Source organism: Pygocentrus nattereri, chromosome 6 (genome assembly GCF_015220715.1).
Source record: "Pygocentrus nattereri isolate fPygNat1 chromosome 6, fPygNat1.pri, whole genome shotgun sequence".
In the NCBI taxonomy this organism is placed as follows: domain Eukaryota; kingdom Metazoa; phylum Chordata; class Actinopteri; order Characiformes; family Serrasalmidae; genus Pygocentrus; species Pygocentrus nattereri.
Window position 1 is genome coordinate 11,391,563 of NC_051216.1, and position 15,406 is coordinate 11,406,968.

At 40.0% G+C, this 15,406-nt stretch overlaps 1 protein-coding gene across 1 annotated transcript in view; it reads right to left on the minus strand.

Moving 5' to 3' along the window:
• The window catches only part of abca12 (ATP-binding cassette, sub-family A (ABC1), member 12), a 92,879-nt gene that overhangs the window by 14,760 nt on the left and 62,713 nt on the right, over positions 1–15,406 (minus strand). Inside the window, exons 49-54 of the mRNA XM_017707317.2 lie at positions 13,134–13,261; positions 12,036–12,123; positions 11,258–11,363; positions 8,403–8,457; positions 3,139–3,316; positions 2,666–2,781 (exon numbers count right to left, since the gene is read on the minus strand). Coding sequence (XP_017562806.2) covers positions 2,666–2,781; positions 3,139–3,316; positions 8,403–8,457; positions 11,258–11,363; positions 12,036–12,123; positions 13,134–13,261 — 671 coding nt within the window. The remainder of the gene's footprint in view (positions 1–2,665; positions 2,782–3,138; positions 3,317–8,402; positions 8,458–11,257; positions 11,364–12,035; positions 12,124–13,133; positions 13,262–15,406) is intronic.

The window sequence follows — 15,406 nt, forward strand, 5'->3', positions numbered from 1 at the left end:
ATGATCTGCTTTTTTATTCATTACTCTCGGTGATTGGGGTGGAGGGGGTCAAGGAAGTAGATGTGCTTAAACACAGAAGAGAGTGAGCTGAGGGTGTGAGTGTTTATCTGTGTGAGTGAAAACGTGCGGCGGAGAGAAGCCGACTTTTCCCTCAGACACACGGATGCCGAACAAAAGCAATTAAGCAGCGCTGGGTGAGAGCGGGCAGCAGACAGCAGTCCTGGACTGGTTATTTATGGGCTGGAAGGCAAAGGACCGCTGGGGCTGATGAATGGAAGACAGAGTGCTGAGTTTTCGCTGAGCGTCGGGGCCTCCCAGGGCTTCCTCAGAGCCCACAGCCAGAGGAGCGGCGCTGGGCTTAACCCGCAATGCCGTTCATGGCACAATTAGCAGACTGATGGAGTGGGGAAATCACTGCTGTACAGCCTGGCAGCCTGACTGTAAGCAGCTTCTGTTCCTGTTACGCAGCAGGAAACCTTGATTTCTAACCAGAGGTTAAATTACAACAGAAACCCCAGAATCTGTACGTGAACGAAAATGCTTCGGTACTAATATTTGGAAATGGGAATAAATTTTAAGGCAATCTTTGTGAAATCCACGTAACTATTAAATGCTGATAGGTTTCTATTTACTCCCACTGCATCTAACATTTCATGATTGCCTTTTTTTAGGTGCTGCGTGTCAGTTGTTTTTCACAATTATGCAAAAAAATGGGGTTTCTTCAAGGGTTCTTTAGTAAAGGCAGTAGTTTTATACAGAAGCATGGTGGCTTTGGATTAGGATGGTTCTTTGCATGGTTGACTGGTTGTTCTCTGTGTGCTCTTCAAAGAACCTTTATAAAATAGTGTGAAAAAATGTTTATCAGTTCAACCTAAAAAAACGACTTCATTTCGTAACAATTAAATTAACCAATTCAATTCGACTCAATTAATTAACCCCCATAACAAGCTACAGGCCTGGCAGCGGGCCCAAAAAGAGTTCCCTTTAGTTAAAGAGCATGATTATACCACATTCTATTGTACACCATATTGCCAAAAGTATTCAGTCACCCATTCAAATCATATAATTCAGGTGTTCCAATCACTTCCATTTCCACAGGTGTATAAAACCGAGCCCCTAGGCCTGCAGACTGCTTCTACAGACATTAGTGAAAGAATGGGTCGCTCTCAGGAGCTCAGTGAATTCCAGCGTGGTACCGTGATCGGACACCACCTGTGCAACAAGTCCAGTCATGAAATTTCCTCGCTACTAAATATTCCACAGTCAACTGTCAGTGGGATTATAACAAAGTGGAAGCAATTGGGAACGACAGCAACTCAGCCACGAAGTGGTCGGCCACATAAAATGACAGAGTGGGGTCAGCGGATGCTGAGGGGCATAGTGCACAGAGGTCACCAACTTTCTGCAGAGTCAATCACTACAGACCTCCAAACTTAATGTGGCCTTCAGATCAGCTCAAGAACAGCATAGAGAGCTTCATGGAATGGGTCTCCTTGTCCAAGCAGCTGCATCCAAGCCTTACATCATCAAGTGCTGTAAGGAGCAGTGGACTCTAGAGCAGTGGAGACGTGTTCTCTGGAGTGAAGAATCACGCTTCTCCATCTGGCAATCCGATGGATGTGTTTAGGTTTGGCAGTTGCCAGGAGAACAGTACTTGTCTGACTGCATTGTGCCGAGTGTAAAGTTTGGTGGAGGGGGGATTTTGGTGTGGGGTTGTTTATCAGAAGTTGGGCTCGGTCCCTTAGTTCCAGTGAAAGGAACTCTTAATGCTTCAGACCAAGAGATTTTGGACATTTCATGCTCCCAACTTTGTGGGAACAGTTTGAGGACGGCCCCTTCCTGTTCCAACATGATTACGCACCAGTGCACAAAGCAAGGTCCATAAAGAAATGGATGTTTTGGGATGACCCCCTTTGGGATTAATTAGAGCGGAGAATGTGAGCCAGGCCTTCTCGTCCAACATCAGTGTCTTACATCACAAATGCGCTTCTGGTGGAATGGTAAACAATTCCCATAAACACACTCCTAAACCTTGTGGAAAGCCTTTCCAGAAGAGCTGAAGCTGTTATAGCTGCAAAGGGTGGGCCGACATCATATTAAACCCTATGGATTAAGAATGGGATCTCACTCAAATTCTTATGCGTGTGAAGGCAGACGAGCGAATACTTTGGCAATATAGTGTGGTTCTAAGTTGCATTGACTCCATATGCATGGAGACCATTGTTGCACCTCTGAGGGGACATTTACACTGTCCATACTCCTGGGGACAAAAAATGTACCTTTTCGCAACCTTCTTATTACCATTTCTGTCACCACACATGTCCAAACAGGAGTTGAAAGTGAAACGGTGAAGTACTTTTTAGTTCAGTTTTCCAGTTTTTGACTTTTCTTGAAAAATCTCTACAAATCATTGAGTGCCAGAGGCAATCTGTAAGGTACTGGATCCATATCTGTATATATATATATATCATATATATATATACTAGATTTCTACATTTCTATGACATGAATCCTGAGTTCTCCATATAAATTGAAAGATATTTTTCCATATTATTGTCTCCCATGGAAGATGTAAGGCTCCTCACCTCCTAAATCTCAATGTAACCTTTTTTGTAAGTGCTACTTAAACTTAAAAGTCTCTCCTTTCAGTCACTTTAATACTGACCCAAAGAGCACAAGCAGCAGCGTGACTGCTCCCAAATTCAGACGATCAGTGAAGGCCGGAAGCTGGAAGGCTGCGATCATGATCACAGAGAGAACCACAGGAACCATGTACAGAGCCTGGCAGAGAGACAGACAGAGGACAAAGAGAGAGAGAGAGAGAGAGAGAGAGAGAGAGAGAAAGAACATTATATCTGAATTTAACTTATTCAATTACCATACAGTGTTTATTTGTGTCTAAAAACAAAGGAATAAAGCATTCTAAAAATGAATGAAAGCTCATTGGTGCCACTCAGCATGCAAATGAATCATGCTAAGTGGTCCACATTAGCTTTCATTCACTCTTAGCACTTTAGATAGAAACACTGAGCTGATTTAGTCTAGTTTTATGGTTACATTCTAGTGTGATGGAACCAATCGGAGAGGCGCAACATGACTGAGACAGTTCATAGTGTGCAAGCGAACTAAATTAAGTACCATATCATACGAGAAGTTGACCACCCAGTAGAAGGGTTCACTGATGCCTGAAATGTGCTGGAGCCTCTTGGAGCCAGTGTGGTGTTCCTGAACTTCGTAGATGACAAAGCTGGCCGTCATAATGGAGTAGCCGGTGAGGACACACAGTGCAACCAAAACATTGACCAGGCCACGCACCCTGTAGAACATACATCACTTACTCAGAAGAACAGAGGACAAGAAAAATGCACAAAACTACAGATAACAGGTTAATGGAGCTTTATAAGCTTCACAAATCAATCTGGACCATTTGCTCTTTCACAGAATTGGTTCACCTGTTGTGAACTTGCACAGTGAGTTATTAAGATCTCTCAAGCTCTTCACAGATGTTCTCGTAGAAGGCCCAAGGCAGTTTCTGGAGATTTCTGTCTCAGCATGACGTTTACTCTTACAGAAGCCGCCCGCTGGGCCTGTACTTCTGATCCTGCCTGGCCTCCCTTGCCTATCACTGCTACTCTTCCATGAGGGCAGCTGCCTAGCCAAAGGCCAGGCACGGTAAAAACAAAGAACAAATGAGAAAATCGATCTAAAGAGCAGAATCAGGCTCTGCACAGCAGAAGTAAACATTTCGCACATTAATGCGAATAGGGTTCTGCCCAGTTTGTAATAGCTAACAGCATATAATACAGCAAAGAAAAAAACAAGAACACAAACCAGGGGCCCAGGATCTCAATGAGTGCTTTCTTATGGGAACAACCTTCTCATAATGTTCAGTTCATAGAAAAAAAATGAGCTTCAAACTTTATTTATTAATTAACCTTCTACCTAAGGAGCCAAACAGGATAAGAATAGAAAAGTAGAATAAAATAGAATTTAGACAGAATGGCTGTAACAATAAAAGATCGATAGAACCATTTAAGAAACATTTAAGCAGGAAATGGTTTTATATGAACTTATGGTTCTAAATAGCACTTAAAAATAGTGAGAAACAGAATAGTGAGAAATAGTGCTGTAGGATTACACAGGCCAAGGCTAATATATTATATATATATATATATATATATATATATATATATATATATATATATATAATAAGCTGTATTTGAAAAGTTCAGTATTGAAATTATATCCAGACTATAAACTTTAGGGGTCTAATTTGAAAGCCTTATTTGATGAATAAAGAGATTAATCAAAACAAAATTTCAGCTTGTTTTAGGACAGCTGATTATTTTCTTATTGCATATTATTTCAAATAATTTTCCATATTATTTATCCACAATCTATTATTGCTGTTACACATATTCCACACTTTGAGTGACCATTTTGTTGTACTGTGGTTGGATTCAGACTGGATGTGGAGCTGCTTTAAACTTTAAAGCTCTTTAGAAAGCTTCTTTGTGGAATGAAAACTGGCTTTTTAATACTACCATTCCAAAGACCCCTTTTTGAGTCTGGCTCCTTTGTTTTTAAGCATGTATTTAGCTTCATTTTTCCAGACCATTTTATGATTGGTGAATTCTGTATGTGGGGAAATGATCTTATCCACTACGCTATCCAACCGTTATCATCTCCACCCAGTGAACATCCTTAAAATCTCTAGGAAGGATCTTTAATGATTACACAACCTCTATATCACATAGAGATGCTTTAAATCTGATTTAGCATACTCACACTTCTCATTTAGAAAAATGGGTCTTGAAAGAACCATCCTTTTAAAGGAACTTCGGTTAACCAAACATGGTTCTATTATCACTCCAAAGAACCATTTTTGGCACTGTAATCTCTAAGAGTGGTTACAGTAAACTAGGTTAGACGGAATGAAAGCTGCTGCATCACAAAATAAAATATGAAGATTTTAAGATCATTAAAATAGGAAAATTTGTTGTAGCGCTTTTGTTGGTTCAGTGTAGTTTAGGGTTTGTGTCCAAGTTTCCTATTGGCTTAAAATGTAGCATGATGAGAAGATATAAATACTGATGCCAATACGATTCATCACACTTAGCAACACAGATGTGAAATATCTGTTATTGAAATATCAATAATGTTCCTCATTCCAAACCACCTGTTCCTCACTCCCAGCAGCATTGATGTCATCTATTTTTATGAATGTCAGTCAATTTCAGTCAAACCCAAAATACGATTAAGAATCTGAGTTTTGAAAACAAGAACAGAACAGTCATTGTTATTATCATTATGAACACCGTTGATTATGATAATTGATAATTAACTGATAATTAGCGTGATCATTATTATTAACTGAACCTCCTTTTTTTCAGGTTCATAAGATTTGCATGGCAGGCAATATTAAGATTGAGTTCCATTAACATTCTGAAGGATTGCTTCGTTGGAAATATTGCTCTCCACAGCTCTTATACAAATGTGTGCATACCACAATGTGCAATACATCTTGATTTGTCAAGGTGATTGAAAGTCTCGCGTGTTGTGCTCAGTAAGAACAGCTTAGCCTTAAAAAGAGAGTTCCTGCATGTACGTAGGATCAAATTTGGACAAATGTACAGCACTGTGCAAAAGTCAGAGACCATTCTTCAATTATTTAATGTTCCGTTAGAATGAATATTGAGTACAATTTATTCATTTCTCAGGAGATATTTCTGTGGAGATTAGATACAAGACAGTCCACTTGCCTAAGGAATGGGAAAGTCAATGGAAAATAAGTTAAAAACGGAAGTTTCATAGCTGGAGTTCAAAATATTAATACTGGGCCAGCTTCCCAGACATAGATTTAGCCTGACTTTACACTAATTACAGGGGCCAGAGTGTGTCACCTTTGGATATCCTTTTTTTTCACTTGTGTGGGCTTAAAATGGGTCTGGAGAACTGGTCTATATTAAAAATGGGATTCCTAACAGCCATTCAGGACCTGGATGACCACCAAAGCTATCAGACAAACAGCACTTAAAGCTTTCACCTTTGAGAGAGGAGATCTGAAAAAATCCACAGGTGTTTCCATTCATCCTTCTACTGTATGACTGTGTGTGTGTGTGTGTGTGTGTGTGTGTGTGTGTGTGTGTGTGTGTGTGTGTGTGTGTGTGTGTGAGTGACGGTAGGAATGCATCTTTTTTAAAATTTTATCTTATTTTACTTTTATTTTATTTACTACATGTAAATATTTGTCAGATACTGTGCTTTCTGAACTCCTGTAACCAAAACCAAATTCCTTGTATGTGTAAGCATGCCTGGCCAAAAAAGCTTGATGTATTTGTAATATATGTATGTAGTGTATTTGGGATTATTTGGATTGTGAGAAGCAGAAAATGCAAACAAGACTGCAATCGCTGCAGAGTTAGTTTTTTTCCTTTTTTCATTTTTCAAAAACCGAGTCTCCTGAAAAGAATGGAAGCTGTAATAAAGGCAAAACACGGACCAAATATTATACTGTACCAACCAGCTACTGGCTGGCACTGTCCTCTAGAAGCTCGTGAAGTGTGGCCATGCAAAGCGGCCACGCCAGGAGGATCATGAAAGGCAAGCACCCTCTGGAAAAGGGACTTCTTCTTCTTGTTAATGCCTGTCGCTCATTGTTTTGAGGTATGTGTATGTGTTTATTGTGTTATTCTGTGGGAGGATGTGGGCTATTAGTATGTTTGGGGGGGGGGTAATGGTAGCAAGTACTAGTGCTAGTGGTGACCTCCCCTGCCAGTTCAATGATGTGTATGTGCCTTTCTGAACTGGTTTTGAATAAAAAGCCCTTCTCATGTTGGAATCATGGCCTCCCCTGTGTCTTACTCTACCTTGATGTTACAAATATTTGAAACGCGAGTTGCGGTTGTCTCTGTCTCTGGTTAGCGGCGTTCAGCTCAAGCCCACCCTGGGACATCTGCAGCTTCATTTACTGGGGTTTAGGGGACCAGGCTCGCTGCCTCCTAGTGCACGTCTTCACTAGTGTGTATGTGGTGTTTCACTGCACGGATGGGTTAAATGTAGAGGCGAAATTTCCCCGTTGTGGGACTAATAACGGTCATCTAATCTAATCTTTGGTAGTTGTGCCATCTTTGTAAAGTTATGTAAAATATATAATTTGTGGTTTATTATATCCTGCTTTTTTCCTGACACTGAGAAATGAATAACATAGTGGCTCCTTTAATTTGATATTAAGTAAATCCTCCTACATGTTTTAATCATAGACATGACTACTCCTGCATTTCCCTTCTTTGTGTATCTTATATTCAAGGTCAAATCTCATGTTCTGCTGTTATTCTTTGCTATCTGGAGTCGACCAGAGGAAGATGGGTTCCCCTTTTGAATCTTGGTTCCTCTCAAGGTTTCTTCCTCTTGCTTGTTTTTCCTTGCCACTGTCGCCACTGGCGTGCTCAGTGGGAGCTTGGATTTTTTTTTCTGTAACGCTGCTTTGTGACAATGCCTATAGTAAAAAACGTTATATAAATAAACTTTGGCTTGAAATGCAGGGCAGTCTCTGTCATTTAAACAGCACTGCACATTTTATGAAGAACTTTGAATTGTGTGCCTAATTCTTCTCAAAGTGACTTTAAATCAGCTATACTTTGTCATAACCGAAGCAATTACAAAGGTGAATGGAAATGACCCTGGATCCGCACCTTTTCTCCATCATACTTTTGTAGATATGTTTCTTCTAACAAAGTCTCAGTGCACGGGTCGTACTATGAATATTGATTTGAACAGTTCAAACGCTGTGTCATTTCTCAGGAAACTAAAACCGGCACATGAGAATGCACACTGTTTTTAAACTATTCATAAAAGCTCTTTCTGTTCTTATCTTACAGCTCTTCTCCTCTCCTTTCCTTCAACGTTCTGTCTTTTTCTCCCTCCTACACACCTTTTTCCTTATCCTCAGACACCTCTCCCCACCAGGCTCCGAGCCAACCTCATCCGAGTCGCAAAAGTGAAATAATTGTGCAGAGCTCGGCTTCCAAATTAAGCGCAGCAGCAGTCTTCAAGTAAGTTTCGGAGGCCGGCGCTGAATGAATTAACCTCTGAGCCACCTTGAGAGCGTGCACATATTATATTGGGCCAGTAATCGATAACCCAAGCTCAGAGGAAATCCATTTAAAACGATCAAAGAGGAGTAAATACAGCAGTCAAACTGCATTACTCTGAGGGTATCAGTGGAATGTAAATAGCAGCACACTGTTTGCATATCTAATCTAAAGCCAAGGCCTTTGCCTCACTGTCCTGACCACTGGCTTCTTTGATTTTGGGGCTTGGCAGCCTCATCGTCATTCTGGCACCTTTATGAGCCTGAGTGCTAAAGAGCGGCACGTTAGAGGAAATGAAAGTGTCCTTACATGGCATCCTCATCTTCCACCTGGCCAGGGTAGGGATGGCTGGACAGTGAGATTGCTGCGGGGAGGGGAAAGAAGGAAGAAAAAAGAGAAGAAGACATGATTTAATACAATTCACATTCACACAACACTTCCGGCCCAGCCACGTCACAGGCACACAGGGCGGCCACTCTGACAGTCTTTCGCTGGATTTATGCTCCGTTTCGGGCCCCAGTGAGTTCACCGGCAACATTTGAATGATTGCATCTCCCTTTTTCAGTTATTGACTGCTGGGCCTGTATTAATCTTGCCCCGGAGGCGGCTAGTGAATCTGAGCCACTAGGCCTGGCCTGGCAGCACTGCTGAAATAGGACTGGCGCCTCCGTCCTGTTTTATCCACTTCACTCCAGCTCTCAGCAACGCTAATTACAATTCCTGCTGCACAGCAACAAGACTGAAGAGAAACACTGCCCCCTGCCCTAGGACAGTGGAACTGCAGCAGCTGTTGCACAACAGCACAATGGATGTGTGCTTATGGATGACTTTGCATTTGTAAACAAAACATCGAATTGTGGACAATTATCTTTGAATTGTAGGCAATCCTTAGCTAATTCTCTGTCTGCCTTCCTGCAGCAGTGTGATCACCTCTAATAATCTGCGTTTTAGCCCCTCCAATTATTCTGCATCCAACTCATGAGTGCATATTTGGAATTGAGGGATGGGCAGAGGGACAACCTAAGGGGTTTATAACTTACATACAGCTATTCAGATGTAAACATGGGTAAACAACGTATCTTATCGATATCGTGCTTTATATGTAATTATTGAAACACATGATGGCATTTTGTCTTTCCATTTGTGCCCATACCTAATAATAATAAATGTGGTGATAATTAGAGAAAAAGAAGCACCATTAATAACTGTGAACAAACAGTCATAATACAGTAAAGAAGTGTTAAAAATGATTCAGGCTAGCTTCATTCTTTTGGTCTGAGCACAGCAGGGCCCTGCTGTAAAAGAGTCCAGATGCCAAACTGGCCTGCCTGCAGTCCAGACCTGTCACCCACTGAAAACATTTGGCACATCATGAAACAAAACAAAATGGTACAACATTTCCCTTTCAGAGCTACAGCAGTGTCTCCTCAGTTCCCAACAGAGTGTTGTTAAAAGAAGAGGTGATGAAACACAGTAGTAAACATGCCCCCGATCCAACTTTTTTGGAATGTGTTGCTGACATCAAATTCAAAATAGGCATATATTTTTCAAAAAACAACATTTCTCAGCTTCAACAGTTTATATGTTGTCTTTGTACTATTGTCAATCAATAGTATTTTTGTGTTTTGCATATAATTGCATTCTATTGTTTTTGACAATTTGCACAGAGTCCCAACTCTTTTGGAAACAGGAGTTCAACAATGGAGCACATTGAAAGCCAACATCCACAAGGCAGACAACTATTTCATCCATGTTCTCCAAGAGAACGTATGAGGTATTCACACATGGGTTTGCAAAATTATAGAGAAGTGTGTTGGATAGCAATGCTGGATGGATAACAATGACTTTTGAGCTACATTGAGCCAAATTTAGCATCAGTCATGGAATTTATGGGCAAGTAATATGTGTTAAATAAGTCTACAACTAAAGTATATATAATTTTTAGGAGCCCATCATTGCATATTTCAGACACCTTTTCAGTTTTTACCAGTGGTGTACAGTAAATAAATATAATTTGTTACTTTACTTAAGTAGTTTTTTTGTGTATCTGTACAACATTTCAAACTCCAGTATCTTTACTTTTCACTCCACTACATTATGAAAAGTCAGTCGTTCCTTTTGGTTTCTGTGTGAATAAAAACGTAACATGTCAAAATGAAAGAAGTGCAAAGCCAGAGCGCCAATCAGGGCCCAGCGGTCACTTTGTTTAGAGCTGGTTTTGACCTGTTGGTCATACCGACCCAGTGCAGCACACGGTTCAACCTCAGCGCAGCAGCGTAAAACTTTGGGAGAGTCTGTTCAACATAAATGATGAACTAACCTAACTTTGTGTAAATAGAGCACAATATAGAAATATGTCCACATATGCAGTCGAGACTGACGCAGCTTTTTTCTGAATTTCTACAAACACCATTTCATTTTATAGTAAATTAGTTTGGGCTGGTTTATGTTTATGAACAGAGGCCTACAGATCAACACAGTAAAGGAGCTCATTTGTGATCCTGTGATTAAAACAAGTTTAATAAAAACTGGCTTTAAACTCAGGATCACAGATGATTTTCCTTTACTATGTTGATCTGTAGGCGTCTGTTCATAAACATAAACCAGCCCAAACTCATTTACTATAAAATGAAATGGTGTTTGTCCACCACTGGATTTTAGTCAGATAATCATGAACATATTATACAAAAAAAACGAAACTGGGTTTTTATGTAGCATATGGTACATTTAATATGGTTTTGGGTGTTTACTTCATATATATGCTAATGCCTGGCCCCACTGATCAGTGGCATGTTCTAAGGTCCATAAAAAGAACACTTTTTAATATTTTAGTGCATTAATCCAGTTGATTTGCACTCATCAAGTGTTTTAAAGGAGCTTTAAACACGGCTCAGCCCATCAGATGTCAGAAGCGTTTTACAGTTGATGTTCTTGAGTTTAGACTTGCTGGTTAATGATTAATCACAGACCGATGTTGGTCAGTTACTGGTCAAGAAGAATTGACCAAATTCGCATCACTTTTTATTACATTTGAACAGTGTAGCAAAACAAAAGTAATAACTCTTGATTTCTGAGGATTCACTTTGAAATGGTATAGAGTTTCATTTTCAGCTGGTAAGTGTTATTACTGTGCTCTAGTGCTCGTATGTATGCGTGTGACTAACCATATTGCTGACGTTGGTCCGCTGGGATGTTAGAGCGCAGGATAAAGTTGTTGAGGCTGTTGAGATAGGCAGGTAAGGTGTGATGGCCTTCTGGGTTGTACCACACCTGCATGTACAGAAATAGTGTTATTCTACACCAATTTCTTATTTAAATTATTATTATTATGTTCCAAATCAATCGTGTTACAGAAGTAGGTGAAAACTGACTTAGGCATCTTGCCTCAGGACTCTTAGACATGGTGTGCTTGCCTGGGCAGGGGATTCAACCCTAGTCTGACCCATGGATGCCAGTAGTATTGCCCATTATGATATACCCACCATAATATTCATTGCATTAATTACTACAAACTGCACACTAATTAAAACTCACTCCACAGTCCCCAGATTTTGCAATGGTTGCCACTGTTGTTAATAATATCAATTAATCTTGCAGGCATGTTTTAATCTTTGTGACAACGTTTGGATAATGAAGAAGATGCCACTGCTAGTATCTGTGCATGAAAGAGAATCTCTGTAAATACTTTAATTGTACTAAGATCAGATTAGTAAGTTATATTTCGGAAAATCTGCTACAAACACAAACGTTGGGCTGCTTGATTTTGACTGGTTTATATTGAACAATTTTCCTTGCACTACCATGCACCCTGCACACGGTTACTAATTAGCCCAGCACTGCACTGTTGTGAGCCAAAGAAGATTATTCTGAATATATTTTGGAATTAATTGGTGCCTGAGATTTAGCGCTTGTGCTTTGAAGACCAACTGTGTCTGTGATTACCTTAGTTAAGGTCTTGTTCTTGGGCACCTCCAGAATGTCCATTTGGAGGTCAATAGGAAGGGAGTTCCCAAAGGACCAGCCTCCATATCTGAGAGACAAACAGTTTAAACAAAAGTTCATTTGACACCAACACATTGAACAAGTTAGGTTACAAAAAAACACACTTTTGCATGTTAATTTCCCATTAATTCCCAGCCTTGATTACTGGTGCAGTCACCTCCTGCCCTCACAATGCATTTGTGATTTGTCTTTGTTGTTCTTCCCGCAACCCAGAGGAGGCGGCACATTTTATGATATATGAATAATGTATGATTTCCCATAACTATTTTATGCATAGCCTAATAAAGTATTTCCATGTACCAGGCATGCTCCACTGCAGGTGACTGTTTGTGTAACATAGGACGTGTTAAAAGTTCAAAGGAGCCACAGCAGTGTGGTGAGCCAAGAGCTTCCTCTAGTGTTATTCATAATCTAAGGATTCTCATAAAGTGATAGCCAGGCTAAACTTTATTCATTAGACGTGTTGAAATGCACTTAAGCATTAATTTGATAATGGGAAAACATGAACCAGCCTACATCTTTCATTCTACAAAGAATCTGTGTACATGATTCATTCTACATGAACCAGTCTGCATGAGTCAGTCTACATGAATTAGTTTACAGGAATCAATCGGCATGAGTCTAGATGATTCAGTCCACACAGATCAGTCTACATGAGCAAGTTTACATGATTCAGTCAAACATGACTCGGTTTACATAAGTCATTCTACATGATTCGGTCTATCTGAGTAAGGGTCAATGAATCAGTCCATATGAAAAGGCTACATGAGTCAGCGTATGTGTGATCTGTGATCTGCCAAAATCAGATAATGATCGTCTTATTCATGTTCATGTAAACACACTCAGCAATTGAAATCTAGGACTGGCTTTAATTTCTTCTTGAGCTGTCCCTTTAACGTCATCACTTTAGCATTGTTCTATCTTTGCTTTTCTTCTATAACACACTCTGAAAGAATAATGCAGACATAGCTTGGCATGCTATAATTTGGCATGATGTTGTCATACTTTCCTTACATTGTGCATTTCACATAAACTTGCCTGTTTCTGATGAAGTCATTAGCTGTGGTCAAAAGGTAGTTCTCAGTATTGACATTGCTCAGGTTGTAGACTATTTGGGACGAGGGATTGGTCTTGTGAGGAGGTTCAAATCCGGGCTTCTGGCAGGTCTGAAATGAGCAGAGGGAGGAGTGAAGGAGCAGCCAGAGGGTTTTCGGGTTTTCAAAGAAAAAAAGATGCAGCCAGCCGTCTGCAGCCTGCTGTCACAGAACTAAAGAGTGCCAGTGGTATTTGGGGACAGCGTAAGAGCACAAACACTGCTCGAGTCAGAATGCACCTCGGGCTGTTTCTATTGTCGTGTGCATTCTAAGTGCTGCAGGATTCTACTTTTGGCACACTTTCACATTTTAGTCTCATCTGTTCACAATGTGTGCATTAATATAATGCAACAAATAATAACCAAATAAATAAAACAGGAAGAAAAATGTGTCACAGATAAATGAGAACAAGTGATGTAATGGCACTGTGTAAGTCTGTAGAACTGTAGAGCGGGTTTCCAGTTTCAGTACTAGAGGCCTGGAGGGCAGCCCATGCTAGCCAACTCCTCAATTTATGCCATGGATTAAAGCATGATTCTATATGATTCACTCTGGAACTGCAATATAACTGAGTAAAGGTTATGTCACTTGAATGCCTTACATGCTTCAAACATCTGAGTTTTAGTCAGATGTGCCTTAAGTAGCACCGAACCCAGGTTGAATCTAAAACAGCTCCTTCCTTCCTATATAGCGTGCTATGCCAGTTATGAAATTCTAGTTTCTGCACCGAAATAGTGCACTGGCCTTCTTAAGAAAATAATCCATCCTCTGCAAGTCGTTCAAAATACAGCAGCACAGATCCTAACAAAAAAGAGAGATCATATCAATCCTGTTATAAAAGAACTGCATTGGCTACCTGTATCTTTCAGGATAGACTTCTGCTACTACATTTTAAAGCTCTAAATGACCCAAAAACACCGTTTACATCACATAATGTCTGTCTGTGGTAGTAGTAGTAGTACTAGTAGTAGTCATAGTGGTAGTAGTAGTAGTACTAGTAGTAGTCATAGTGGTAGTAGTAGTAGTAGTAGCAGTAGTGGTGGTAGTAGTAGTGGTAGTAGTAATCGTAGTAGTAGTAGTGGTGGCAGTAGTAGTAGTAGTAGTAGTAGTAGTCATAGTGGTAGTAGTAGTAGTGGTAGTAGTAGTAGCAGTAGTAATAGTAGTAGTAGTAGCAGTAGTAGTAGTAGTGGTAGTGGTAGTAATAGTAATGGTAGTAGTAATAGTAGTAGTAGTAGTATTGGTTGCGGTAGTAGTAATGTAGAAATGGTAGTAGTAGCAGCAGTAGTGGTGGTAGTAGTAGTAGTAGTAGTAGAGGTAGTGGTAGTAGTAATAGCAGTAGTAATAGTAGTAGCAGTAGTAGTGGTAGTAGTAGTAGTAGTAGTAGTGGTAGTGGTAGTAGTGGTGGTAGTAGTAGTAGTAGTAGTGGTAGTAAAAGTAGTAGTAGTAGTAGTATTGGTTGTGGTAGTAGTAGTATTGGTCATGGTAGTAGTAATAGTAGTAGTGGTAGTAGTAGTAGCAGTAGTGGTGGTAGTAGTAGTAGTAGTAGTAGTAGTAGTAGTAGTAGTAGTGGTGGTAGTGGCAGTAGTAGTAGTAGTAGTAGTAGTAGTAATAGTGGTGGTAGTAGTGGTAGTTGCAGTAGTAGTAGTAGTAGTAGTAGTAGTAGTAGTAGTAGTAGTAGTGGTAGTAGTAGTAGTAATAGTAGTAGTAGCAGTTGTAGTAGTGGTAGTTGCAGTAGCAGTAGTAGTAGTAGTAGTAGTGGTAGTTGCAGTAGTAGTAGTAGTGGTAGTAGTAGTGGTGGTAGTAGTAGTAGTAGTAGTAGTAGTAGTGGTATTAGTAGTAGTAGTGGTAGTAGTAGTAGTAGTAGTGGTAGTAGTAGTGGTGGTAGTAGTAGTATTAGTAGTAGTAGTGGTGGTGGTAGTAGTAGTAGTGGTAGTAGTAGTGGTGGTAGTAGTATTAGTAATAGCAATAGTAATAGTAGTGTCTGACCTCACAAATGTGATTCTGGAAGAATGGTAAAAAATTTCCATAAACAGCCCTAAACCTAGTAGAAAGTCTTTCTAGAAGAGTTGACGCTGTTATAGCTGCAAACTTTGGGCCGGCATAATATTAAACTCTATGGATTAAGAATGGGATGTCACTCAAGTTCATATGCGTGTGAAATATAGTGTATAATGATGGGTGACTTCATCTTTTCTTCTCCTTTGGCAGCTCATGGTT